Genomic DNA, 27736 nt, shown 5'->3' on the forward strand with positions numbered 1-27736 from the left:
GAACTAAAAGGAGTGTACTGTCAGTGTTAGTGTGTTACGCAATTGTTGTTCGTGCTCCTTTAATAAAATCATGACCCCAAGTTATACACAAGAGGGTCCCAAGCACGTATCAAGTTAGATTACAAAATAAATTGTGGAGGTTGCTTGGGGAAGCCTAGCAAAGGCCCAAAACCTTAAACATAAAGCCCAATACGTTATTTTATTATTATTTAATGATATATTCCGTAATTAATCGAAATTTGAATTAATTTTGTTTTTTCTTTTTCTTCTCCAGCGGAAGCAAAAAGACGAGCTTGTGCGCAGCAAAAGAAATAACAGAAACACACAGAGAAGTGAGAGAGAAAGAGAGAGAGAGAAACTAGAGAGAGAAGAAATGTCAAAGTTTCTTGGTTCTTCGTTAGTGGCGGTTACGAGTTTCTGTTGATTTCTCTTCAACCTTAAGAAAACTTCAAAATCTCCCATCTCTATCTACTCCGTTTCGTTCTATATCTCTTCTTTCTTCTTCTTCTTCTTTCTCCAAGAACCCTAAATTTCGCTCCCTCCGACCACCGTACTGAATTCTTCGGCTCGATTCTGGTATCTACAGTGGTGATAGTCAGCTATGGCCACTCCGGTTAACTCCAATTCGATTCAGGTGTGTCTCTTAGCTCTATCTTTGGTTATCTTCTTGTTCGTTAGTTACTCTGCGCGGAGATGTAACTGAGAATTTGAGTGCTCGCGAATCGTGTCTATGCAATGTGTTTGATATATCTTGGTTCAATTGCGAATCAATTCACTACTGGAGTGAGGTTTTTAGAGGATCTGGAAGATGGGATTCACTTGATTTGCGTTCTGTTAGGGTTTGTGTATGAGGATATAATAAATACTATGTTCTTAGGATTTGCGCAGTGAGGACAACTAAGATCTTTAAGATGTTGTACATATAAGATTCAAGACTTGATTTCCAATTCGTATAAGTCCATGGACGTTGACATTGGTATTACAAAGAATGGTTATATTAATCATTTACTTGCAATAGTTATGTTCTCCTAACGCTGTTGTATATTATGCTTGTCATTATTGTTCAGCGAGTGAAGGTTTATCGTTTGAATGAGGATGGTCAATGGGAGGATCGAGGAACTGGATACGTTACTATGGACTATATGGAGGTTTGCTCTAATTCCTGGATCCCTCCTGCGGCCAAATATTCTGCAGTGCGCATTCTGGAAATAACTTGTAGCTAAATGGAAACGCTAAAACATGCAGCGATCGGAAGAACTCGGCCTAAATGTCATTGATGAAGATGATAATGCGACATTGCTTGAACACCGCATAAGCACTGAGAATCTCTACAAGCAGCAAGATGGTACGCTTTGTGTATTGTGTTTTTATTAACTATTGTATCTTCGGTTGTAGAGTTTGTTTGCCTAACTGGGTATCTGTATCAATGTACAGACACAATCATCTCATGGAGTGACCAAGAGCTTTCAGCAGAGTTGGCTTTGAGCTTTCTAGAGACTGCCGGATGCACTTACGTATGGTGAGTACAATAAAAGTTCTATTGTCTCCTTTTGGAGGAGCCTCCATTCTACAGATCATTCCCCTGACTACAAAAATGGTGCTTCGTCCTATTCAGGAATCTAATATCCAGTATGCAACAAGTTCTACATTTCAATGCTCTGAACGGTAAGAGATTTTTCCTGACCAAAGTATTTGTTCAACTTTCATATCAGTCTGATTTTCTGCTTATATTTAACTCTTATATTTTCATTTTCTTATTATATGATCAATTTGTCATAGGGCTCGGTTTGAGGTTTGCATTTTAATATTTCTGTAACTGTAGTTCAAGGGGTTACCTAGATAGAGTTATGGATTTGTGTGGCCAGTTCTCATTCACCATCTGTGAACAGTTAGACTTCCGAATAGTTGACAAGAAATAATTTGTTTCAGAACTTTCACAGTGATGAAACTTTTGATCAATTTCTAGCACTAATTATATTAATATTGAATCTTGTATTGAAATATAATCATAATGATGACTGCAACTTTTTGTTTCAGCACTTTCATGATAATTATATTAATATTTTCTATGTAATGGTCACAAATTTTGTATTTGACAACATAATCATCTTTACTTGAGCAGGCGAAACGTTTGACAACGTGATCAGTGAGTTAGAGAAGCTTCCTGATGTCAACCGTTCTAATCTTCCCCTAATACTCAAGGTTCTAAGATAAGAGTGATTGTGTGCTTTCTTTGCTTGTGGTTAACTGAAAGCTATACCCTTCTTTATAGTATCTGTTGTAGTTGAGACTTTAAGACTGTTTTTCTCTCGATTACTTTTGGATACCTACTTTTTTTTTTTTTATTACTTTCATTTGTCTTTTCATCGTCTGGAGTATTACCCATTTTTCAAAGTTTCTTATGATAATTTGTATCTCCCAGAACTACGATTGTATGTTCTCATCTTTATTTACGCTCTCAGTGCATTTATGTTCAATTGATAAGTGGACATTTCTTGTGTTAAGTAGTGCCCATTATTATCCTGATTTTGCATTCTAGGTCTCTATTTTGTCGAGGATTTGATGTATTTGTTTCTTTCTTCCCTGCAGATTGTTACTAAATATGGCAGCGCCGATAAGATACGATTAATCGATCTTATGTTGAAGGATGTAAGTAATAAGTGCATTCCAAAGTTCTACTGTTTCTTTTTGTATGAAAGAAGTGGGTAGTCATTCTCGTCCTCTCTTCATTATTATCCTTAATTTTGTTCGCCCTGGGTAGTATACTTTTACAAGAAAAGGTTTTTGGTATCTGAGCTATTTCGTCTTCCAGTTATAGCCGAGTTGTAATCTTGTAGTGCTTTCATCACCTTTTTAGGTTTTTATTCTTGTTAATTTTTTCAAGGACTGACACTGAAACCCTCCTTAACCTACTTTCTTTCCTGATATCTTGATGCAGGATGCTTTCTTTCAGAAATTGATGGCTGTATTTGAAGCCTGTGAGATCAAAAACGATGTTGATGGCCTTCACATCATGTTCAATATAGTCAAAGAAATCAGTTATTAATCACATACATCTCAACACCATTTTTTCTTACCAAGCTTCAATATTTTGTGTTATAAGCTGCTATCTTGTTTTTATTTTTATGCAGTTTCGCTCAACAGTTCTCAGATCCTGGAGATTATCTTAGGGGATCAACTCTTGATGAAACTTATTGGGTGCCTTGAGTGTAAGCTTCAAGACTCTGGTTGAACGTTGATGATTATAACTTTCAGACGAAGAAGGGCATGACAAGTAGCATGTAGCTGTTTTGTATTTATGGGATAAATGAGAGCGTTTAATAATATATCATGTGGACTTAAACTGGGAACTTCTCACCCATGGAGAGTGAAATATTTGCGTGCTCTTTGGTGGACTGTTTTTTCCTATCTCCTGTTAATTAACATGTTACCTAGGGTTTGAATTTGGAACCGCAAATGTTATAGGCCAAATTTTTTTTTCGTGCCCTCTTCGTAATCTTTTGAGCTAACGGATTCTAAATGATTTGTTTCTCCTCACAGATAATCCCGATGTTCCCAAGTCTCAACAACACCGGACTTTTCTGAGAGAGGATGTTGTTTTTAAGGAGGTAACATAAAGTTCTCGTATGTTCATGATTCCATGTAATTCTGGACCATATTAGCATGAACTGAGCTTAGGGAACAGATAATTCTGGACCAACATTCTGTGGGATTTTTGTGGAAAACATTGTTATTGAACCTCACTACTGTTTGCAGGTTATACCATTTACGAATCCACTGGTTCTCTCGAAGATACACCGAACATATAGAATTCGTTATCTGAAGGTTCAATCCCATGAAATCTGCTGAACACAGTTTACGAAATTTGTTTTTTTTTTGGGACTTTGGTCTCACCTTTTTCTCAACATTCTGCAGGATGTTGTTTTGAAGAATGCACTAGATGATGCTACATCCGCAAATCTAGATTTAGTAATCAATGCAAACAATGCTGCTGTAAGCCATCTAGATAAACAATCTCAAACTTAACGCATTGAATGCAATACTTATGCACCTCATATGTTGCTTTATTGATGACTATGTTCTGTAGGTTGTTACACTGCTGAAGGATGACATCCAAGAATTATTTGCAAGGCTACAGTCACCTTCTACATCTGATGAATCAAGGAATAATTTGGTATTTCCTGCATCCGTCATATCTAAGATTATGGTCTTTATGTAATTCATTGAGTATTGTATGAAAATGGTTATTTTAGTTGAAATCCATGAATAGCCCTGCCAGTAAGATTCTCTGATTTTAGGCAGGGTCCTGTCATTAAGATTCTTAGATGCAAAAATTCCAAACATTTGTGTCTATTCAAATATTAAGGCATTGAAAGGATACAGCTTAATTCAGAGATTTTTGGGGACAGCAGTGATGTCTCTATCAACAAAATAAAACTAATAGATGCATACTATATATCTTCATCAAAACCATATACAGTTTCTTGGGTGAGTTTGACTGATGTTTTTTTATCCTCCGAAAATAGGTGAACTTTTGGCAAGAATTTTGTCTTTTAACCAAGAGATCACAGAAGGTATCGGTCTTGAGGTACGTTCTTTTCAGAAACTAATTCTGTTGTACTGAGAATTAGTCTTCTGAAATGGATCATGTATGCAGCAGTTATTGCATTATCAATTTTCAGTGCAGAAGAGAGCGTTGTCATATTCTGTATCTTATGTGGCTGCTTGTCTATTTACGTATCTTGTAGGGAACTTATCAATGATGGTCTTTTTGACATCATTGCGGATGTCTTGAAGAGCCCAGATAAGAAACTCGTATTAATTGGGTATATTATTACCTTGAACTAATTATACATGATAAATTGGTTGTGAATTCTTTTAGTTATTATTGTCTTAAGCCCTCAGTCTCATCCGGGTTCTTGAGGAAAAAACAGTTACATAATTTTCTAGTTATATACTTAAGAGAATTATTTTCTGTTGGATGCAGGGCACAAGTCCTTAGTATATTGGTGGCTCAAGATATCACCCTCCTCTGCTCTTATGTTGTTCGACCGGAAACTCCCCTCCTTGGTCTCTTGGTAATTTTCTTTAACTCATTGTTGGATTGTTTTTCTTTTCAGCTGCGAGGTTTTTCCTGTTTCTTTCTATATTAAAATGGAGTAATAACTGATTTTGGTTATGTGCAATAGGTTAAGGGAATGATGGAAGATTTTGGTGATAAATGTGTGGACATTATTCAAAATGTACTGGGATTAGGTGGAGCTCAGGTGCAATTCACCGATGATCAGAAGAAGATGGTATTCTCCTCTTTTTATATGTTCCTGTTGTATAAAAAAGTCACAGTCAAGCAAGGTCATCGAGAAAACGTTGCTATATTTCTTCTGACTTTGCATTTCTGTTCTGATTGGTTATGGTTGCATGTAATAGTTACTAGAGGAGAAATGTTACAAATGGTTTCTGTGAAGTCCACATAGAGTTAGTTTTTTCTTGCCTTCTATTGTTAATTCTTTGACACATATCTGTTATAATGTTGGGTATAAGACCGGTAATTCTCCTTTTTTCTAAACTGCAATATATCTTGATTTCTATTAAATAATCTTTGATAAAATTTCCAATTTTGTAGCAAGGGAACATTTTGGATATTTTCTGTGAGAAGCATCTACCTGAGTTAGCTGATTTCATAATGGCCTCATGTCCTGAAAGACCCGGCGATACAGTTGGCAGCCATCGTGGGGCAAAGAGCGAAGTCCTATTGGCGATTTGTGAATTGATGTGCTCTTGCGTTCAGCTGGATCCATCCAGGAAAAAGTAAACTTTATGATGATTATCATATTATTTCTGTTATATTCTCAGTAGTACGTAGCCTTCTAATATTCTTGTGCACTTTTCTCTTGTCTGCTACATGCAGTTTTCTCCATAACAATGTGACAGAAAAGGTTTTGCTTCTCACACGAAGAAAGGAAACATTCCTAGTGGCTGCGGCGGTGCGATTTGTCAGCAATCTCCTCTCTGTCCATGTAAGTAGTCCTCAATCAGCATTTTTTTCATATAATGACTTTGGCAAGACAAATATTAGTTTATCTGGATTAGCTGAAATTTAAGGCTCAGAGGTCTTTTGTAATTTAAAATAATAATAATTTTAACGGTAGTTCATGATTCTTGTGAACATGTGCTCAAAGTCATCACATAAAATTACTCTGGTAAGGTTCAATTTCAGTGTCACATGTCATATTAAAACTGAGATTTTTTTTTCCACTTGCACGAACATGAGAATAGATTATATAATGGCTACAAAAAGTTCTATGAAGACAATAAGTTATGCAATTTCTAAAATATTGTTCTATTTTCAGAATGATAATGTTCAGAGTTACATTGTCGAGAACAACACGCTGAAACCAATTATAGATGTTTTTGCTGCCGATGGTCACCGAGACAATCTGCTGAGTTCTGCTGTCTTAGCGCTTCTTGTGCACATATACAAGGTTCCTATATTTTCATCCTTTTCTCTTTCAGTTTTTAGGGGTGTTCCCTCTGTACATATTACTGTTTTGCGTGTGCAGTACAATGCAGTGTTGGCCAAATATGTAGTTGGTACATTTTGGGACCAGTTAGCTCCATTTGAGCACCTGACTTCCATCCAGGATTTCAAAACGACATATGTGGGGGTATCATCCTCGATCTAAACTCCTACTTTGAAGTTTTTTCCTACAGTATTCTCTTTATTTAACAATGTGTCATTGTGTGTTCAGCTCATAGAAAGTAGGAGACCAAAGAGCACCAATGAACAATCTGATATGATACAATATGGGAGTGCTCTGGATGAAGAAAAGTCAGCTGAGCCACAAAATTCCAATGTCACTGCTGCAAGGACTGCGATGAAAGAAGCTGAGCCTCATAGTTCCAATGTCATAGCCGCTGCAAGTTCTGGTGCTTCTAGTACACAGATGGAAGAAGCTGAGCCTCATAGTTCCAATGTCATAGCTGCAAGTTCTGCTTGTCAGAGGTATTTCTTTCTATTCTCTCTTGATAGAAATTCATGGAAGGATGAGGTGCATCATAAGCAACAACTAATAATAGTTAATGGATTTGCTTTCTGTTGTCTAATAAATCATAATAGCAAGAGGTCTGGAGGTTTGGTTGATTATGAGGATAGCGAAAGTGATGAAGACTGTAGAGAAATTGATCAGCAAGAGCAGCGTAAAAGACCGAGGCTCTCTCCAACAAGTGAAGAAAATAAGAAGTCCTCCCAAGAACAAGGTGGGGAAGCTAAGGAACCTGGAGAACTCTAGGAGCTAATGACCGATATAGCAGCAATAGTTGTAGATGGAAGAAAATGACAAGACGCAGATGTAAAGAGATGTTGAGGTTAACATCCCCCGACAAACAATAGATAGGATTTTTGGTATATCATCTCTAATTTTTTTGAGTATAGAAAGAAAGCTGTCCACAGAAAGAAGAAAAGAAACTGTGAATATAGATGTTTTGAAGACTATATCGGATGGTCCGTGTAAAAAAACGCAATCTTTTTATTGAAACTGGGGATTTTTACTTGTACTTGGTATCTTTTCCTCCACAAGTGAGAAGATAGAGAGAGGACCCAAAATCTACTTTTGTTTTTTTAAAGTATAGATGTTATCCTTGTGTTGTTTTTCCATAGTTTACGTTGGAGTTGTATAGGTTTCATTGGAAATCATATCATATCTAAAGAAAGCTCACCTAAAATATTTGGAACGTTTTCAATGGAAACTTCGAGGTTAGATAGTAGATTAATATTCACCTTCGTAATTTCTTTTGAAAAAAATATCTGATTATAATTTCTTACATATAAGGTGTTAAAAAAAAAAAATCCTTTATAAAACATATATCAAAGAAATAGAAAAATATCAAGAAAGAATGAATATTATTAGTTGGTTGCTAAATAAAGAGAAAAGGAAGAAAAAAAAGAAAAGGAAAGAGGGTAATTTTGGTAAATAATGTCTCTCTTTGAAAATATAATTAGAAAAAAAAGTTGCGAATACTTTTGTCTCTCTCTCTCTCTATCTCTATCTCTATCTCTCGCTTTCTTCTTCCTCTTCGCTGTACGCCGCCTTCTCACTCTCTCTGTTTCTCTCAGATTGGCTCAATCTTCTCCATCAATTCCCCCCTCCCAAACCAAACGAAGCACGCTCCTTCAAGCCTCATCCTCTTGGTGGTCTCTCGTTTCAAAACAAATTGTAAGTTTCCTTCACTTTCTTTTACAAAGGCTCGTGTAGATCTTGGAAATTGAGAGTAACTAGATCGGTAAAACCTAGTTTCGATTCCTCGGGATACAATCGTAAAGTCTTAGAATTACGAATCAAAATCTTATCGTGATGGTTTAGGTAGCGAACCCCAGTTTTTTTTTTTTTTTTTTTTTTTAAATCCTCGCATCAAGTAGAAACCCTAATTTCGAATCCCTCTGATTAAATTGTTCAAATTCTCACCTTTGGTTGTTTATTTGTCTTGGTATGCAGAGATATGTCTGATGCAAAGAATGAGAATACACAAGTTGCAGCTGATAGAATCAAGGCTGCAACACTCTCTGCTGCTAAAGGTCTGAGTCGTACACAAGCTGAGCGAGCAGCTGCTGCAGCGGCGAGAAACGTTAACGCTTATGGTCAAAAAGAAGAAGGTCCAAGTAGATGGCAGGAGAAAAGGGAACTAAAGAGGCAGATGTATTTGATGAGTACTGAGAAAGCTGTTAGGCTTGGTGAAAGGAAAGACAAGTCCATGTCAGCAGCTTCCGCTGGAAGTGCCTCCACGGCTTCACAGTGCCAGAAATGTTGTCAGACTGGACACTGGACGTATGAGTGCAAGAACGAGAGGGTTTACATCTCGAGGCCTTCCAGAACCCAGCAGCTTAAGAACCCTAAGCTGAGGATGAAGCCTTCTATTGATGATCTTGATGGTAATGATAATGATGATGAAGAAAGGCCTGATGCTGCAACTAACGGGAAAGGAGATGTTGAGAGGCGGTCTAAGAAGAGTAAGAGGAAGCACAGGTCAAAGTCTGATTCTGGAAGTGACAGTGAAGCCTCTGTGTTTGAATCATCTGGAGAGAGTAGTTCAGGATACAGTTCATCTTCTGACTCTGAGGAGGAAAGGAGGAGGAGGAGAAGGAAGGCAAAGAAGAGCAAGAAGAAGCAAAAGCAGAGGAAAGAAAGGCGAAGAAGGTACAGCTCTTCTTCATCTGAGTCATCTGAGTCAGAGTCAGCTTCGGACTCTGAATCTGATGAAGACAGAAGCAGTAGGAAGAAGAAGAGCAAGAGGCACAGCAACAAACGCCGTTGAATTGGTGGTTTTAGGGAATCGAAAAGTGGATGATATTTTCTTAATACCTTTCTTAGAGAATCATTTTGAGCTTCATGAAGAAATACTCAGTGCTATATTATTTCTTTTTCCTCAAGTTCAACTTTTCTTTTTGTCAGCCATTTATGGCTTTGTGTTGTAACAAACTGATGACTCTTAGAATCCCCTTAAGTTTTCAGAGCTTAATAGCTCTTGTAGAAGTTTATAAACCCAAAAGAAAGTTTTCATTAAATATTCTGGTATAGAGACTTGAGAGAGTGTGGGTTTGATTGACATGTTTATACGTACAAGGGTGGAGAAATGTTTGGGTACAAGCAGGATCGATCCATCGTCTTGTTGAAGACACCAACCTAACCCTCAACATAGAGCATCTCTGTCGAAGGAACCATCTATGTAGCCAGATATTTAGGGATTGATCCAAATTATCACTAAATTCAGTAAATTGCACTTACAAAACAAGAAATTGGAAAGTACGTAGTTGGTACAAATAAAAGAGTTAGGCTGAAATATACAAATATGAGTAAAAATGAGGGCTCATTTTCTAAATATCAATAGTTCATGTATCCTTTACATGTTTGTACTCTGTACTGTAGTAAGTAATCTTCTTTGTACTAAGTGCAATCTCTGTCCTTCCTCACAGACTGATCCCTCTTTATTTAGAGACTTGGCTGTTCGGGATTGTACTTAGTGTTCATCTTGTTTGGTTCTTACCTTTTGATAATATCTCTGTGGTTGGTATACCGGAAGTCTCATATTGCACACACAGTGTTCGCTAAAATGCCTAGCTGAGAGACTCGAACTGTAAAAGTTGCATATATATATATATATATATATACCCGGTTTGTTTCTTCAAGATCTTGATTTTTTTTTCAGATAGCGATTCATGAATATAATTACGGGTTTAATCGCATCCATTTCGTTAGTAGTTTTAATCATTTAACAGTTTTGGTTTTTGTCTCTCACCATCGTTATTTGAGTTTTAATATGTTTTTTTTTTTTTTTTTTAATTTCTAGCTGCTGAGAAAACAAAGTGAAGTGATTAGAGTATGTTGCGGAACATGATGATGCCGTGGAACAGAAGCAATCACAATGCAGTTGGATTGTTGATAAGGCATTTCGCAACGAAACCTAAACCCAAGATGAAACCAATCGAGCTGAACACACCACCTGAGCAAACCCAGACGATCACCCGAGTGATCTTTGATATTTTGAAGGATCATGGACCTCTCACCATTGCTGAAACTTGGGATCGTGTCAAGGTACTCTTTTTTTTTTTTTTTTTTTTTTTTTTTACATAGCCAGATGCAATTTCTTAGGCGTTTTGGATTGACTTTAACAAGTAGAATGAATGAGTGTTTCTCAAATCTGTTCCAAAGGGTAGAGAGTGATATCTCAAAACCGATTTGAGAGATATCACTCTTCTAACATTACAACATGCTTTCACTTTCTTTGTTCTTGAGGTTTGAGAGTGAAAATTTTCAATTGGCCAAAGGCAGAAGAGAATGTAAGGTTGATGGGTTCTATATCAAAACCAAGTGGTGATGTCACTCTTTCTCAGTAGGAGATGATCTCATTTTTCATTATTAGAGGTTTAGGACTGGAATTTAAGAGCTATAATGGCTGTTCTTAATCTGTCAACAGTCGAGAATGTGCAGTTTGATTCATTTTTTTTCTTGAAATTTGTGGCGATGTCACTCTTTCACATCAGATGCTTCCATTTTCTTTCTTAGAGGTTTTAGATTGAAACTTTGGTAGCTAGAGGTAGAGTAGAGATTGTGAAGGTTCATAATCATAGTTTCCATCTAGAATAGTTTTTGGTTAGCTTTCAAACGAACTATGAAAGTATCATTCACCGTTGATATTCAACACAAAGTGTAGTTTTCAATCTGATCATTGGTATGGAAAAAAAAATTAAACAGGAGGTGGGATTGAGAGGGCTAACGAGCAAGCGTCACATGAAGATAATACTAAGGTGGATGAGAGAGAGACAGAAGCTGAAGCTGATATGTAACCATGTTGGTCCTCACAAGCAATTCCTGTACACTACTTGGTTCACTAAACACAACCCTTCTATATTCCCTAAGCCGCCGGAAAAACTCACAGGAAAATCCTCTGGCCACCCTAAACTTCCATGAGCTAACACTGTTAATTTGCAAGGCTTTGTTTCTTGAACCTTCGTTTTACTGTAAAGAGTCTGTTTTGACAAGTTTCTCTCAATGTTTCTGCTTCTAAACACTTTTCAAGTTACACCATGTATACAAAAACGCTTTTCAAGTTTCTTAATCTTTACTAAAAAGGTGTAGGAGCGAGGATCACACATCATCATTCATGCCAACATTCTTCTTTGTTCGATTAATAGGAATCTTGTTTTTCCATCGCTGCAATAACCTTGGGTAATAAAATTTGTATCACTTAGTATAAGTTTTGTATCAATTATAATGAGTACACAACCTTTGGTATCAATTCTTTACATTTTTACATTTGGACAATTTTATCTGTTGTACAAAAACAATATTATTCTCAAATTGGATTGGATCAGCCAACGAAGATGATTCTCTGTTTCCCAAAGCACCAAATGTTAATGACCTCTCCAGTTTTTTTTTTACTTACAATTTTAAAAGAAAATTTCTCTCTAACTAACCCTAATCCTAAAATCCACTAACTGAAAAAAAAAAAAAAAAAAAAAAACCTAAAATTCATTCCTGCCGTTAAAACCAGAGTTTTAAAAAAAAATTGCAGAAATTCTAACTAAATATTTGGAAACATGAAAAGAATATCTACATAGGCCGCCACTACTATTAGGATGATAATGCTACAAAGAAGGTAGCGTGCGGTCGAACCAGTTAGAGAGATGTGATATTTTGGCTGCTACGCTTTTATTTCGACCAAAGAAAGTTTCTGCATTCGATAACATAACTGATACGTCATGTCTTAATGCTTCCACACTCCGGTAATAGTTGTTCTCAAGCCTTGATCTGATTACTTCAAGAGACAAAGGAACTGGGAACCTGCAGAAACAAAACAATGTCAGCTTCGGCTCCACCAAGGCCTCATCCAGTGTAGTAGAAAGTAGTTACCTGTTGGTGTAGCTGGAGTTTCCCACGGTCTGGCTCAGTTTTTGGAGGCCATAAGAATCCTGAAACGAATTAGTCGAGATTATTTATGTCATATTGTGATAAGCAACTAAGCAACTAAAACCCGAGTATAAAGAGTGTGATTTATGAACCAACTAAGCTAATATAAACATGGGCCTAAGCTCTTTGGGTGAAGTATGAATTTGGTGGCTAGGATCACATACCCGGGTTCTTTTGTCTGAAGTCTCTAACTTTGTTAAGGCCGAGAGAAGACGGTTTCGTTGCTCATCATCAATGTGAGGCTGCTCCCACTTGGTATCAGCATCAAAAAGCTCCCAGGGACTGTGAAGATGTGTCTCAGTAGGGTCACTCTTGTATTTAACTGTGTACCTCTCCCATGGACTATCAGGAAAATCAGGTGATTTGGGTTTCACAGCTAGAATCCGCCCTTCCCACCAACTACCATCTTCTTCCCCTTCATCTCTCCACCAAACCTTACACTTGTCCCTGCAAGTCCAGTTCCTCTGTATCGCTGCTTCATACCGACTTCTTTCCACAAGAAAATCTGGAAACGTCACCACCTCCTCAGGCAACGTAAGTTTGAAAGCTTTGTTGAACAGTTCGGAGTTTGGATCGATGACTTTAAGTATCATTTTGCAGCAGCTATCCCCAGAACCAGGAAGAGTTGCATATTCAAGACTTTCCACTTTACAAATTTCCACAGCCTTCATATTTTCCCCTTTTATTGAAGTCCAAGGAGCCACTTTCTCCTGTAGGGTGCTAAAGTTCAAGTATTCTTCATGCCCCTGAGAAAGATAAGAATAACAGCCGCAGATAAACGAATTGATACCAAAGGTTGAATAAAAATAACATATAAGATTACCACCAACACTTACCTGTCGCAAATACGCGACTTCATCCCCCATTTGTGGAATATAACGAGAACCCTCTTCATGTATCGATAATGTCAGCCAGGATACATGTTCTATTAACTGCTGAGGCTTCTTTGTTTCAATAGGTTTAGTTTCACTAAAAGGATAAGTAGACTTTCTATTTCTTGTGGATCTCAAACGAAGTGTTGCCCCGGAAGCGGATCTCAGTTCTTCTTGAGAATTTTGGTTTCCACGTGAATCACTTATTTTATCTTGGATGCGTGTCAAACTGCCTTCCGACTTCTCGAATCCATTCAACTGACTTCCATTGAACCCATTAGACGCACCTTCATGGGACTTAGAGCCACTACCTTGATCCTGACTACAAGAACCTGGACTGATTTCTTTAGTAAGAGTAGCATCCCTATCAAAATTGTTCTTATTCTTTCGTCTATAGACAAAATCAAACATCCTTTTAGGATGTGACTGTGACACAGGAACATCATTAGCAATTGAGAGAGCATCACTGATCTGAGGATTTAATTCCCGAACACAATCATTCCGCAGAGATATCTCTGTCCCAACCACACCATCCTTTTGACTATCCAATGCCAAATCACATCTAGCGTCTTCAAAACCATCACTTAATGCATCAGGGCCACCAGTCTCTTGATCTATTGATGAAGGTTTTCCCTCTGGCATCAAAGATGCATCGGAAGCCCTTGAAACTCTCTTGGATCGTATCCTCAAACTCCTAGAGATTGGTGGAAGGCTATCTATTAGATCTTGCCGATGACCGGTTACGTCCTGATAACCATTACAGGTCCCCTCATCAGCCAATCGACTTGGCGACCCATCCAGTTCTGGATATCGTTTCCCACCATTTGGAGTACCATTCGAGATCACCGTGTTAGTGTCAACTGTCATGCCATCTATATCTGTTTTCAATTCCAAACAAGTAGATGCCGTAACACCATTTCCATGGTGATTTGCATCTTTGGTAACATTATTTTCTTTTCCCTCCGGGTCAGAGCCATTAAGTTCATGCGATACTATTGCTTCACCTCTTATTCGCTTTGATGTACGAGCCTTAACCATTCCCCATTTTACTTTACTTACATCTATCCCTTCAACATGATTTGTGTGAATTTCAAGGTTCCCAGGAATCCTTGAGTCTTCAGCACAGCCGTTCCCTAAAGTTGGAGTTGGAACATCCGAAGACGATCCAGGCAGGTTCTCCAGCAAGGTAAGCTTATCTGAATTCCTAACAGGAAACCTAAGAACCAATCTCCTCCTTTCAGGAGGATGAGTTTCTCTGATATCACATTGCTGAGCCCCATCATCTGAATCACATACGAGAATATTCTTCCCTTTTGATTGCTTCCCATGCCCATTTGACAAAACTACATCAAGTTCACTATCCCCAGTGCCTGATTCTTGTGTTGTCGATTCACTTTCTGATGAATGACTCAATTCAGAGACCTCCTCCTCTTCTGCGTCTTTAGATGTACCTGAAATCTTAGAAAACCAAGAGAGGGCATTTCGAGCAGCTGCTCGCCTTGGTCTGGCCGATTTAGATTTTGAAGACTTCTTCTTCGATTCCTTACGACCACTCCTAGATTTCCTCGTTCGTTTTTTGTTGCTTGGAGCTCCCTCGAGCTCATCAAAGTTTCTCTTTTTGACGCGCCTACCCGAAGAAGTCATAATCCCAGCCTGGTAAAGAGGTTAAAAGGGATTAGAACCCTCTTTAGAAGGCGCAAGATCAAAGAAATATATACAAAATACTCACTTCTTTCTTATGTTTTTTCCTTTTGGATCTTCGAAGGCTATTCTGATGATCATCATCCTCATCGCTTTCACCGGAACTGGAACCTGACTCCCCAGAGGTTGAAGAATTTAAACATTCTTTCTCTTTTCCAGATGAATACTCCTCTGGCACATTGTATTCAGAGTCGTTTTCATCACTTAAGATATCGACTTCTGGTTCCCACTCCATTACATCTATAAATTCTGGCAACGGTTCAGCTAAGTCTAGATCTGCCAGAGGTGGCATTTGGTAATCTTGGTCTAAAGTGATATCTGGCCCCACAGCAAGCTTCAAAGAAGATGGTCGCCATTCTTTGCCTAAGGCGCCGAGTCGCCGTTTCTGAAACATGGTCTGATATGGCTCTTCATATGGAATCATCCCTACAATGCAGAACAATAGAGAGTGAATGATATGCCCATCCTCAGTGAAAGGATCCAAAAAGCATTAATAATCATAGTAAAAGAAATTAAAACCTGAATCACAAAGAGGATCCTCCATATTTCGGCGATAAGGTTGAAGTTGAGATTCCTGAATCAAAGTTTCCAAATGCCAATTAGCGATTAAATTATGCCTATAACGAGCACCATTATAAGTAGAACCACTAGAAGGGGAAGAAAACACGATCCCCTTACCTGGTCAAGGACATTACCATATATGTCCTGAATTAATGGCCGATAATCCCCCAGGAAAAACTGCAAGGTATAAGAAAATTATATTTTTGCATAAGCTATTGATAAACAACGCCAGCTCTCTTAGGCGAGGTCATTGGGGCAATTAGAACTAAGATACTTCTATAATGTTTCCTATATTTTATCTAGGTTTTTCTTGGTTTTACCCTATATACAGAGATTTTTACTGTGTATAGAATGTTTTGATCAAAAGGAGATTTCTTTTCTTTTCGATTAACGGAACTAGGACATATGTGAACCTCTAAAAGCAAACTTATCCTGATAAAATCCGATCTAGGTTTCTATCAGAAATGAAGACAGTAGAAGTACAGTAATGAAGCTCTCCCCACGATAAAGTTATATTGGTACCTGGTCATACTTAGCGTCCTTTTGAGAATCCCCTTGGCCTGTACTTAATATGTACAATTGGCCCACATTATCTGAAAGTATAATTGAAGTTCCATCCCTACATTAACAAGATATAGATTAGCAATCAGATGGAGTAGAAGCATAACGAGTACAGCCAAAAAACTATTTGCTTACGGTGAAAACTTCCCATCAACCAACTTGTAGTTTGAAATCTCATATATTTGGATAGGTATGCCTTCCCATATCTAGAAGAATAGAACAAGTGCTTTAGTAATATAGATGCTGAAGAAGAAGGAATTAGACAGTGAGGAAGGTAAAACTTACATCCCACACTATTGTTTTTCCATCATAGCCAGCGCTCATAGCTATACGAGGATTGAAAGGATGGACATCCATAACATATGTCTACAAACAGTAAGTATAACACGTTAAAAAAGGTAAATACAAGGAACAAAGAGGAAATCATGCCTGGAACACTAAAACAAAAAAGCAGACTAACTTCACTAGTCATACTTTTCAGACAATACAAGGCATAAATGAAATTAGGCAGAGTTGGGAGTGTTTTCAGAAAAAGAAAAGAAATTAACTTATGCTCAAATAATGCAGAGCAGGGTCTTCTTAGCAGAAAGATGATTTTGGTATTCGTTATTTTTAGCATGGGCAGCAAATTTCTTGTTATTTTATCTTTTAAGTACACAGGTCAAAAGTCTTTGCAATTCCCAAACTTGCCTTAAGATAGTCTACCGAATATATTAAAGGGATCAGGCACTCACAGACTGTGTGTGACCAGTCAAAGAATGTACCAAGCTACCATCAGAGGCATTCCACACGCATATTCTACAATCTTAAACATAGAAAAAGATTCTGGTTATCAAGAGTGGAGCGCTCTAGAAATCGGCCTGGATAAACTCATAGCCATTAAGAGTGTCAAAATAGTCTTACCCATAATAGCGGCAAGGACAAAACGATTATCTAGACTCCAAGCAATCATGTTAACCCCACGGTGTGTAGGTAGGATCCTTTGACGTGGGCCACCTCTAGGAGGTTGAGGAGGCATGGGCGGAGGTGGAACCTTGAGATGATATGCTCGTGTCCATCGGCTGCTTTTTCCCTGAAAGACATAAATAAATATCTGGTTCTCTGCTCGTATGAAAAAATGTATTGAATGAAGTGCAAAGTCGCAGTCATTTTGGCGAAATTAAATATTACATGCGATCTCCTTGATCTTGGGATCCAAATGATTGCACTACCATCACGAGAGCATGTAACAATGTTATCATGGCAAAACCTAGAAAAGACACCGTGTCAAACACACAAAAAAAAAACTTTGGAAAAAGGTGAAAAGTTAATAGTAATTGCATGATTATCTACTTGGAGCAGAGAACACAAACCAGGAATTCTTAAATTTTGGAACGTTGTCGTCTTTTGAGTAGTCAGTTACAGATATTTTAGATCCTGCAGCACAACCACTGGAAAGCAATACAGCAAATGAATAGGATCAGACAATTAGGATCTCATGAGTAATGTAATTTTAAAAGTAAATAGCCAACCTGAATTGAACATAGTTAACATCATTCTCATGTCCAGCCAGAACATCCATCTCATGATTCGGCTGGTCCGGATCATCGTTATTAATCTTATTAGCACTCCAAACCTGTAACCAAGAAAGAACTTTTGTAATTAAGTGAACCCTATAGAATTTGGTAGAAAAAATGTGGATTTGCAATTTTGAACTCAAACCAACATACAATTAGGAAACATTTTTCATTACCGAGTATACTCTAGCAAAGTGGTCAGAGCTGCCAGTGACAAAGACAGATCCATTAGCATTGAATGCACAGCAAGAGATACTCGTCTGAGTATTACTAGAAGAAGGGCCACTGTTCTTCCCTGGAATAGGAATCCCTAGTCAGGTCTACAGCTTCCAATAAGTCAAAGCAAAAATAATTTAACTAGGAACGTGAACAATCACCATCAGGAGTAGGAGGCTTAGGGACATATATCCGGGGAGAAAATTGGGCACCCCGAGCATCCCATATCCTACATGTACCATCATCGGACGATCTGCAGAGATTTAACAAAGGCTCGTTTAAAAGATGCCAACGAAATAAAAGCACCTTTTTCGAAACACGCAAATAGAACCTCAAGACAACATAAAGGCACGAGTAGTGACATAGTAGAGAAAGATTCCACGGCTTAAATAATAAATTAACATCAAAAATTTCATCTGAGGGAGTATGAATTCCATATAAAGGCACGAGTAGTGACATAGTAGAGAAAGATTCCACGGCTTAAATAATAAATTAAAATCATAAATTCCATCTGAGGGAGTATGAATCAGAATGCATTTAATTTTCCAGCTTCGTGACCAAAGTGGTTATTAGTTGATTCAAATTTTCAAAACAATAGACATAGGCAAACACCAAATCAACAGCATGTAAGAAGATGACAAAGCATAGTAATTTATTAATTATTCTCCAAAAAAAACCGAGAAAATAATGCACCAGATAGCGTACATAATGCCAAAAGAACAATTTGAGAAGAATTCTTACGAGAGAAGCTGGTACGGGGATCCAGGTCTGGGACTAAATGCGATAGCAGTAACAGTTCCGGTATGTCCACGGAGAACAGAAATTGGTAAGCCATCTGGCAATCGCCACTACAAAAAATTCAGATGGGTGAAGTCATGAAGAGGCTAATATTTGGAAGCCATAATGGAATCATATACAGAAAACAATACAAGAAACTTACAATGCGGATCACACAATCATTTGATGCGGATGCTATGAAAATGTTGTTCGAACTCACAGCAAGATCAGTTATGTCACCCTTACAAATGCACCAAAAACACAATTGTTAAGCACCACTTAAATATACAGTAACAAAATGATAGCATTCTCGTAGAGTTCTTGGAACTCACTTCATGCCCTCGACAGCTGGCCAGGCAGTATGCAGTGTCCATTGACCATACTTTTACAAGGCGGTCATCTGAACCAGTGATTACATACCTTCCTGAGCGATCTAATATAGCTGCAGAATTTACAGATAAGTTCAGGTATGCAGTTCATCTAATGGATTAGTCTATTATTTAGAAATGGAACTTGACACTAAGATTCATCCCTAAACCATTAAATATCATACCACAGTACACAGCGTTTCTGTGTCCACGTAGCCTCTTGATGTTTTGCATCTTTTGTACCATTGAAGATGGTTTTGCAATGGCATAACATGCTGCACGTATTGATGGGGCACGATGATGTCTGGCAAAACCACCACCAATCTCCCTCAAACTAATACCACGAACCTGATCAGCATGCATATGAGGCCAACGCATCCCAATAGGTGGTGCTTTGAGATCACTTCCAACTATTTCCTTGTCAGCTGCCAAGCAAAACGAAATAGCATATAGCAAACCAAGATTTTCAAAGAGAATTTAGTACATGATAAATTCTTAAGCCCCAAATAATTTATTAGAGGTATTGATATTATTAAGATGTGATTATATCCGTATGCAAGTATATATACGTATGTTTGTGTGTGTGTGTGTCTGTGCATGTGTATGATTTAAACTCGCCAATAAAACAAGAATTTCCTTTCGAAATCACCTACAGCTCAAAAGGGAGAACGAGCCAGTGCCTAAAAGTGTTGGAGCACCAGCTCCAATCATTTTATTTCCATCACCAACCCCTCGTGAGGGACTAGGCCTATTTGACACAAAGACCAATTGCTTTAGAAGCTCCACCAAGTGATCTTTTTTTACGTGAGAATACCTGAGGGTGCACATACAATGCCAAGAAACAAGTTAAATATTTGGGGTGGGAAGAAACCCCAAACCAGTCATTAACAAATTAGAAAATACAACGATATCATGATTAAGTTATTCACATAAAAATTCATTTCAAATTCACAGAAGTACTACAATAAGTGAGAGCAACACTATAAGTTACCTTTGAGCCAACTCAGTATAGTTTAAAGGAAAGGAATTGCCATCATCACTCTCCTCCCCACTACGCAATCCACTCCTCGAGTACCAAGCATGATATCTTCTAGGAAGAAGCTCATGTTCAAGAAGTTCATGTCGCAACAGTGCATAAGTTCTCTGGCATGGCCCAGATGAAAGTAAGTGGAGCATCAAAAAGTAAATTTCCCGGAGGTCCAAATCAATGTTAGGCGCAACATTTTGAGGAATATCTGGGACTGGAATCTGCACATTCCCTGGCAATTTTCTGGAGATATTCAAAGGCTTCATAGGAAGTGAAACTGAATCGCCTTTTGGAGTATTTTTCCTAAGAGCCATTAGACCCTGTCAATTTGCCCGACACTGACGTCAATCATCAATGCAAACCGAACAGCTAGAACATGAATAGTCAAAGAAAAACAACAAACATATATAATACTTGCAACAAATAAGAAAAAGTAAAATCAGACCCTGGGAGATTTTCTTTTAGTCCTACTATCCGGAAAATTACAGTTGGAGAACACTGGAAATCTAGGGTATTGCAGACAAGATAACACTGAAACCTATGAATCTCCAAAATTTGAGCGTGCTCAACCAAGTATTCCTATTTAATTCTTCGCAGCAAACTCTCTAAACCACTACATGATACATGATAAATAAAAAAAGTGGACAAACCCGGCGTAGTATCAATCCTTGTACAAATGCTTAATACTGTCTACTCCTAATGTTTAAAAATAAAATCTTTGGTGAGTCAAAAGGATCATTATGGGAACCAGAACGAACTTGAAACTACAAAACTCAAGCATCCAAGATCAACAAGTCCATTGAATAACACTTCAGTATCTTAACTAAAATATAAAAAGGTTCCATAAAAAGTCCTGATAACTAAACAATACCCTAAACCCACAACACACATACAAAGCTTTCCATGAACAACGGTACAAGAACTCTACAGCCAATCAAATGCAAATTAACCTACGATATGAATAAGAGGGCTTAGAGCCAAACAAATGCCAAGTTATCTTTGATATGAATAAAAAGGGCTTAGGAAGTGTACCTCCTCTGGTGATGCCGGGTGAGCAGAGGAGAAGTAAGATCACAGAGCAAACGAAACAATCCTCGTAAGAACTCCAAAACCATAACACATTGTCTCTGCAAAAGCAACAATTAACAAAATAAAAATAAAACAAAAACCCTAAATTAGAATCGCCCAATCTCTAACCACCAAAGAATCCAAACGCAAATCAAATCCAAAACAGAATTAAGATTGAATACAGCACATGCACAATGCCAACATCAGTTCCTCTATACAAATTTAAGAACAAACAAAGAATCTCCCCCACAAGTCAAGGAGATTGAAAAAGAGAGAAAAGTTTGGCGAACCTATTGAAGTCTCTTCTCTGTTAGAGAAAAGGCGGCGGTTAGAGAGTCGTCGAAACCTCTAAGTTTCGGTTAGGATTTGGAGGTTGAAGAAGATTGGAGTACCAAAAAAAAAAAAAAAAAAAAACCCAAATACCGAGAAATTGATAATAGGGTATTGTGAAGAGAGAAGAGGATCAAAAATCCAAAAGAAGCAGTTAACGTTTCAAATCTTTTGTAAAGCGTTTAGTAGTTTGCGTTATTCGGTTTTTTAGTGAAAATTTCGGCAGAAGAAGACGAAAGGATTGGGGAGAGAAACGCACTGGATAGACAGAGAGAGAGAGAGCGACGAAACAGAACACAGCACCAGAAACGAACTCGACCCAAAACGCTAAGTTTTCTTGGATTTTATTCATTGGGTCTAGTCCGGTCACGTGCCATGGCCCATTAACAGAACAAAAAAGGTTATATTTTGGTTTAACAGATTTGAGTACCAAAGTGACTGTAGTTTAGTGGTAAGAATTCCACGTTGTGGCCGTGGAGACCTGGGCTCGAATCCCGGCAGCCACATCCTTTTTTGTTTTAATCCCCGGTGCCACATCCTTTTTTGTTTTAATCCCCGGTCAAATATTTCATTCATTACGATAATAGATTACTTGTATCAAAACTATTTATAAATTATTTATTTCAATATTTGGAAAATTTTGTAGTGTTATATTTGGGAATATTTATTTTGATACATATAAATTTTTTTTTTATGTATGTAAGTTTCCAGAGTTCAAGCAACTTGTTATTATTAGCTTAATTATTAATTTCTTATGTTTTAAAAATTAGCTTAATTTTTCTTTTCTTTTTTATTTTAAATACATTATTTACAAAATGAATGAATTGGTAATCTCTTCAAGCTATGTTTAAAACAAATAATATTGTGTTTAAATTCAGCTCTTGGTGGTTAGAGTTAAGACTACATAAATGTGTCACCAGATTCTAAATACATAATATTCACCAGGTTCCAAATACATATTATTACGGAGTAGTTTTTTACAGGGTGGGCAAAAAAACCAAAATCCAAAAAACCAAACCGAACCAAACTGAAATAAATGGTTTGGTTTGGTTATGGTTAAATCTATAAATCCATTTCGTTTTCATTTTAATTAACCATTTGGTTTAGGTTTGGTCTGGTTAAAAGCCGTAAAACCGAATGGTTTTTTGGTTTTTTATAAAAATTTAGGATAACTAGATATAATTACTAATTAGTTTTTCAAGCTTATAAACTTATATTGTATAACAATATCAATAACTTTTTTTTTATTGAGCTTTACTTATTGATCTCCTATTATTCTATTGAATTACAAAACCTTAACCTAAGTCTCTATTCCCTAACCTATATATATATTCATAATTACTTTAATGCTTATTTTTAGTTATGTATCAACTATTTATTTATTAAAAGCACGGAATAACCGTTAAAAACTGGAACCAAACCGAAACCGAACCAAACTGTGATACATGTGGTTTTTATATGGTTTCATTTTTGATGATACCGAAAAAACCGAACCGTAACCAAACCGAATTACATATGGTTTCTTTATGGTTCCATTTTTATAAAACCAAAAAAACCGTAAACCGAAAAAATCGAACCGAAACCAAACCGGAAAACTGAACGCCCACCCCTAGTTTACTTTTTTATTCTCTTCCAAAATTGTGCAATAGACCATGGTGTGGATTGGTTCCTAATTTCATAGTAATATTGGCAGTCTATCATGTATTGAAAGTTCTACTCTACTGAAGTTCAATGGTTAAAAGTAAAATTTGATAAGTAATGTCCACATTGATAAGATCTTAGTTAATGATAAAGTATGTGAACCGTAATGTACGATCAAAACATTGTTCTTACATCTTTTCGTCTATTTTCTATTTTTGATTTGATTTTATGTCGTTATGATTAAAGATTTTAAGACTCGAAATCACCAGAAAAAACAGCGACATAACCCAAATTTTTTGTTTGAAGCAACACCAATGGTTTTTTAAATCAAATTATCATTATAAAAAATTTAGAGTACATTTTTATCTTTTTGTTCAACTTAAAAAGTAATTTTCAATTAGGAATGTATTAAATTTGAAGTTATACCTTTAAAAGATACTACTTATAATTACAAAAAAAAAAATCAAAACAAAGTACAAAACTCTCGATAATGTTTGAGCTACGTCCAATCAGCTTATGCTCAGTTATTTACAAGATAGTCTCCAAAGTACTCTGCAATAGACTTAAGAAGTTTCTCCCTGAAATTGTGTCGGAGACACAAGCTTTTGTCTTTGGTAGGCTTATCTCTGATAATATTGTATTAGCTCATGAGATGGTCCACGCTCTGAGAATTCCCCACTGTGATGAGGATTTTATGGCCATCAAAACGGAAATGTCAAAAGCCTATGATCGAGTGGAGTGGCGATTTCTAGAAGGCCATCAAAATGGACATGTCAAAAGCCTATGATCGAGTGGAGTGGCAATTTCTAGAATTACTCATTCAGTTAGGTTTCCATATCAACTGGGTGCAATGGATTATGAGCTGCGTCACTTCTGTTTCTTACTCAGTGCTTGTCAGTGGATCGTCCTATGGTTATATTAAGCCAGGCAGGGGGATTCGTCAGGGTGATCCTCTATCACCTTTCTTATTCATTTTATTTGCTGAGGCACTAGTACATATAATGAATAAAGTAGAGCTGGAAGGTCGGATAACAGGGATGAAATTTACCCCCGATTGTCCATCAGTCCAACATTTGCTTTTTGCTGATGATAGCTTCTTCTTGTGCCAAGCCACACTGCCTGAATGCGCGAACTTTTTGGATTGTTTGAAGGTGTATGGTGATGTTTCAGGACAGGAGATCAATTTTCAGAAGTCCTCTATCACCTTTGATAAGAAGATTGACCCATATATGAGACGTTTGCTCGGTCTATTCTCTGGTATAGAACAAGAAGGAGGGGATGGAAAATACTTGGGTTTACCTGAGTGTTTCAGCGGTTCTAAAAGGGACCTCCTCAATTACATCACTGACAGATTAAAATCAAGACTTAATGGATGGTATGAGAAAACATTATCTCTGGGAGGCAAGGAAGTTTTGTTAAAAGCAGTGGCAATGGCATTGCCAGTTTATGCTATGTCCTGCTTTCGACTGACTAAGCATCAATGCAAGCAGATTACTAGTGCTATGGCTAAGTTTAGGTGGAATGAGACTGAGGATAAACACAAGATGCATTGGGTTTCATGGGAGAAACTATGTCAAGCTAAACACCGTGGAGGTCTTGGCTTTTGGGATATAGGACGCTTCAACCAAGCACTCCTTGCAAAGCAAGCTTGGCGGATTCTCGATTCCCCAGAGTCATTGTTGGCTAGAGTCTACAAATCCAAATATTTTGTTGGAAAGTGCTTCCTTGAGGCAAGAATTGGATATCGTCCGTCATACGCTTGGAGGAACATTTTGTTTGGACGAGAACTACTAGAGCGTGGTCTTATGAAGTCAGTTGGGGATGGTAAGAACACTTCTGTTTGGTTGGATAAGTGGGTTTTAGACGATGTTCCACGACAACCTTTCAATAAGGAGATGACAATTGACCACAACTTGAGAGTGTCTTCTCTTATAACTCCATTTGGGTCGTGGAATGATCAGTTGCTGCAAGAAATGTTCCCACATGTGATGTTACTCATATCAAATCTTTTCCCCCGGAACAGAGTCTCCAGATCGTAGTACATGGGGTTTTACAAAAGATGGGAGGTACGCTGTTAAGAGTGGTCACTGGTTGCTAATGAGAGAAGTGGAGATTATTAATCCTATTCCATAGGGGGAACTCAACCTAAACCAGCTAAAAACGAGGATATGACGAATCTTTACAGAACCAAAGATACGTATGTTTTTATGGAGAGCTTTGTCTAGAGCGTTAGCAGTTGCGGAGTGCTTGCAGACTCATGGTTTGCAGGTCAATCCGCTTTATCAAGAATGCCACGTTGAGGAGGAGACTATCTCTCATGTGCTTTTTGGTTGTGTTCTGGCAAGGGACGTCTGGTCTGAAGTTCCAGTTCCACTTCCCCAAGCTGGATTCTCAAGTTCGGTTGCAGAGAATATCAAACATGTGTTGGAACAGATGGAACGGTCCTCATTTCCAGAGCATGTTAGGAATGTGATACCGTGGCTTATTTGGGGTATATGGAAAGCTAGGAATGCAGCTATTTTTGCGAACAGAGCTCATGAACACCATATTCTCATTGCTACAGCATTTGCAGATTCAGAAGAATAGATTAAGCAACAACAATTGGTGTCTCAGTCGATGGTGCGTAAAGGCAATCCTAACAGGTTTTCAGTTCACCATTGGGTTAAACCGGCTCCAGGTATGTTAAAATGCAATGTCCACTCTACTTGGCTGACTGATTCATACTATTTTGGTGGACCGTGGATATTATGCGATCATATGAGGAATGTCAAATTTCATACTAGAGATGTTTTTCCCCCAAGAACAAATCGGATATCGGCTGAAGTAATGTGCATCTTATGGTGTCTGCAAAGCTTACATGCGCTGCATATTTCATCATGCGAAGTATGGACGTATTGTTATGCGGTATTAGCAGCGTTAGAGACGTCTTTGGAATGGCCGAAGTACCGCTCAGAGGTGGAGAAGATCATTAGAGTAGTCCGGGTGATGGGGGAGTTTCCTTTAACCTCTCTTCACCGAAAGCCAATGCCTTGGCTAGGGAGATTGCTTCTAGTGTTACACGTGATGGGTGGCTCAAGTCTTATCTTGCTTTAGGAGGTCCGGCCTGGCTTCATGATCGAATTATGGAAGAGCAGAGAGAGTAACTGGAGTTTTGATGACATGTGAATGTCTTATTTTCTCTTTTACAAATTATTTTCATCATCTTATTTCATTATGTCCACTATTCTTAATTTTAATATGAATCAGAGTTAAAAAATAAAAAAGTACAAAACTCGTATCTTTTAAAAACTAGTCGTTGGTGAGAGTCGTACGACTTTTAGAAATATCAAAATCTTACTTAACAGATAAATGGTCTTATGAGTAACATGAGATACTATCTGTTAAATCATGATTTACCAACATTTTTGCTTTGAATTTGTGAGATTTGGTATCAATCCTTTAAAAATAAGAAATTATATAAGTTCAATATTTTAGTTAGTAATTCTTTTAACTAGTACTTTTTTAACTTTAAAATTTATGTTTTATAAAAGTAAAGAGAATTTTAATTTTTTCCTACGTCTTTAGTCTAGGGTTAGGTATCGAATTTTGCGAGGTTAATAAAAAAGACACTCTTTAAAATCTATTATTTTAAACATATACAAAATTAAGCAGACATATTTAAAGATCTTAAACCTAACTTATTGAGAAAAAATATCAAAATATATCTAACTAGTTGATGATACACATATATGACAAGTTCATGTTTGACAAAAAGAAAATAATAATAATATGACAAGTTCATTACTTAGAGCTTTGTCACATGTCAGATTTTAGCAATACCCTTAACTCTCCAATTATACAATAAAAATAGTTTGCCTAACTAAATTTGAGTCATGTAAAGATCACACCATATTCTCTTTTATCCATTTTATGGACGTTGATGTCATCTGCATCCTTATTATATTATGGTAGTGTGGCTTTGTAATATTAATATATATGTCGGTTTGAGTAATAAAAAGTATGCAAAAGTAAAATAATGTTTAACTTTTGTGTTTTGGTAACACAGTTTTTTGTTTTGTTTCAACTAAACATATAATTAGAAAATGACTGCAAAGTTGATTGTCCATCCCGTTGGATAAGAATTTATAAAAGAAGTTTTAGAAATTAAAGTTTTCAAAGAATGAGCAAGATAGTCAGTCTTTACATTTGACGCACACGCGATCCTGATAAAAAAGAAGGAAGGAAAGGATGTTTTGAGCAAACTGAAATCATCCAGCAAATTAGAAAAAGCTAACCATTCGTCAGGAGAATTTAATATAAAGAATTTTGAATAAAATAATGTTTAATTTTCTGTTTTAATAACTCAGTTCTTTTAATACGGAGAATTTAATGCTTGAAAAGAGTAATTTTATCCTCTATGTTTTATAATCGTCCAACTCCCACACGTCACAGCCTCATATTTAATAAGTATATTTCATACTAAGCTTTATTAATTTAATATTGTCAAGATAATTCACTGGGTGGTTTGGGACAAAATGTGTAGAGATAAAACTGATGGAGGTTTCGGGTTTTGTGACCTGGATAAATTCAGTGATGCGTTGTTGGCTAAGCAGTATTG

General features: G+C 37.2%; 5 protein-coding genes and 1 non-coding gene across 10 annotated transcripts; 5 read left to right on the forward strand and 1 right to left on the reverse strand.

Moving 5' to 3' along the window:
- The first annotated feature begins 236 nt into the window (after positions 1-236).
- LOC104723798 (uncharacterized) lies at positions 237-7554 on the forward strand. Of its 2 annotated transcripts, XM_010442212.3 has the most exons (23): positions 237-634; positions 1068-1148; positions 1246-1345; positions 1435-1519; positions 1616-1665; positions 2123-2202; positions 2590-2649; positions 2939-3038; positions 3132-3209; positions 3541-3608; positions 3757-3825; positions 3916-3993; positions 4088-4174; positions 4527-4588; positions 4749-4826; positions 4988-5078; positions 5190-5297; positions 5624-5808; positions 5909-6017; positions 6351-6482; positions 6561-6665; positions 6750-7003; positions 7118-7554. In XM_010442212.3, the coding sequence occupies exons 1-23, from the start codon at positions 602-604 to the stop codon at positions 7287-7289; spliced, it is 2265 nt and encodes a 754-aa protein (XP_010440514.2). In that variant the 5' UTR covers positions 237-601; the 3' UTR covers positions 7290-7554. The 2 variants fall into 2 exon arrangements, with proteins under 2 accessions (XP_010440514.2, XP_019090593.2); XM_019235048.2 differs by having other exon boundaries at positions 242-634; positions 6351-6665.
- A 376-nt stretch (positions 7555-7930) lies between these two features.
- Positions 7931-9559, forward strand: LOC104723824 (uncharacterized). The gene is made up of 2 exons (XM_010442247.3): positions 7931-8213; positions 8493-9559. Exon 2 carries the CDS (start codon positions 8497-8499, stop codon positions 9307-9309), a length of 813 nt encoding a protein of 270 aa, XP_010440549.1. The 5' UTR covers positions 7931-8213; positions 8493-8496; the 3' UTR covers positions 9310-9559.
- Positions 9560-9925: 366 nt separating this feature from the next.
- On the forward strand, positions 9926-11623 carry LOC147948764 (uncharacterized). Of its 3 annotated transcripts, none has more exons than XM_087484630.1 (3): positions 9926-10166; positions 10342-10586; positions 11247-11623. In XM_087484630.1, exons 2-3 carry the CDS (start codon positions 10374-10376, stop codon positions 11460-11462), a joined length of 429 nt encoding a protein of 142 aa, XP_087340756.1. In that variant the 5' UTR covers positions 9926-10166; positions 10342-10373; the 3' UTR covers positions 11463-11623. The 3 variants fall into 3 exon arrangements, with proteins under 3 accessions (XP_087340756.1, XP_087340772.1, XP_087340764.1); XM_087484646.1 differs by having other exon boundaries at positions 10001-10128; XM_087484638.1 differs by having other exon boundaries at positions 10140-10245.
- A 193-nt stretch (positions 11624-11816) lies between these two features.
- On the reverse strand, positions 11817-21821 carry LOC147948765 (uncharacterized). 2 transcript variants are annotated; one of them, XM_087484601.1, is made up of 25 exons: positions 21459-21821; positions 21133-21227; positions 20065-20420; positions 19727-19887; positions 19259-19498; positions 19038-19147; positions 18869-18946; positions 18670-18776; positions 18090-18181; positions 17889-18007; positions 17668-17771; positions 17509-17586; positions 17327-17405; positions 17060-17228; positions 16891-16961; positions 16442-16522; positions 16292-16362; positions 16118-16214; positions 15713-15772; positions 15554-15608; positions 15063-15460; positions 13298-14986; positions 12626-13207; positions 12405-12463; positions 11817-12335 (listed from the first exon to the last, which is right to left on the reverse strand). In XM_087484601.1, exons 3-25 carry the CDS (start codon positions 20412-20414, stop codon positions 12140-12142), a joined length of 5046 nt encoding a protein of 1681 aa, XP_087340727.1. In that variant the 5' UTR covers positions 20415-20420; positions 21133-21227; positions 21459-21821; the 3' UTR covers positions 11817-12139. The 2 variants fall into 2 exon arrangements, with proteins under 2 accessions (XP_087340727.1, XP_087340738.1); XM_087484612.1 differs by having other exon boundaries at positions 19723-19887; positions 21459-21814.
- Positions 21822-21932: 111 nt separating this feature from the next.
- Positions 21933-22004, forward strand: TRNAH-GUG (transfer RNA histidin (anticodon GUG)). Its single transcript has one exon. It is a non-coding gene; the product is annotated as a tRNA-His (tRNA).
- Positions 22005-25338: 3334 nt separating this feature from the next.
- On the forward strand, positions 25339-25725 carry LOC147948767 (uncharacterized). The gene has a single exon (XM_087468470.1). The coding sequence runs from the start codon at positions 25339-25341 to the stop codon at positions 25723-25725; it is 387 nt and encodes a 128-aa protein (XP_087324596.1).
- The last annotated feature ends 2011 nt before the right edge of the window (positions 25726-27736 follow it).

Source organism: Camelina sativa, chromosome 2 (genome assembly GCF_030686135.1).
Source record: "Camelina sativa cultivar CO46 ecotype springtype chromosome 2, ASM3068613v1".
NCBI lineage: Eukaryota > Viridiplantae > Streptophyta > Magnoliopsida > Brassicales > Brassicaceae > Camelina > Camelina sativa.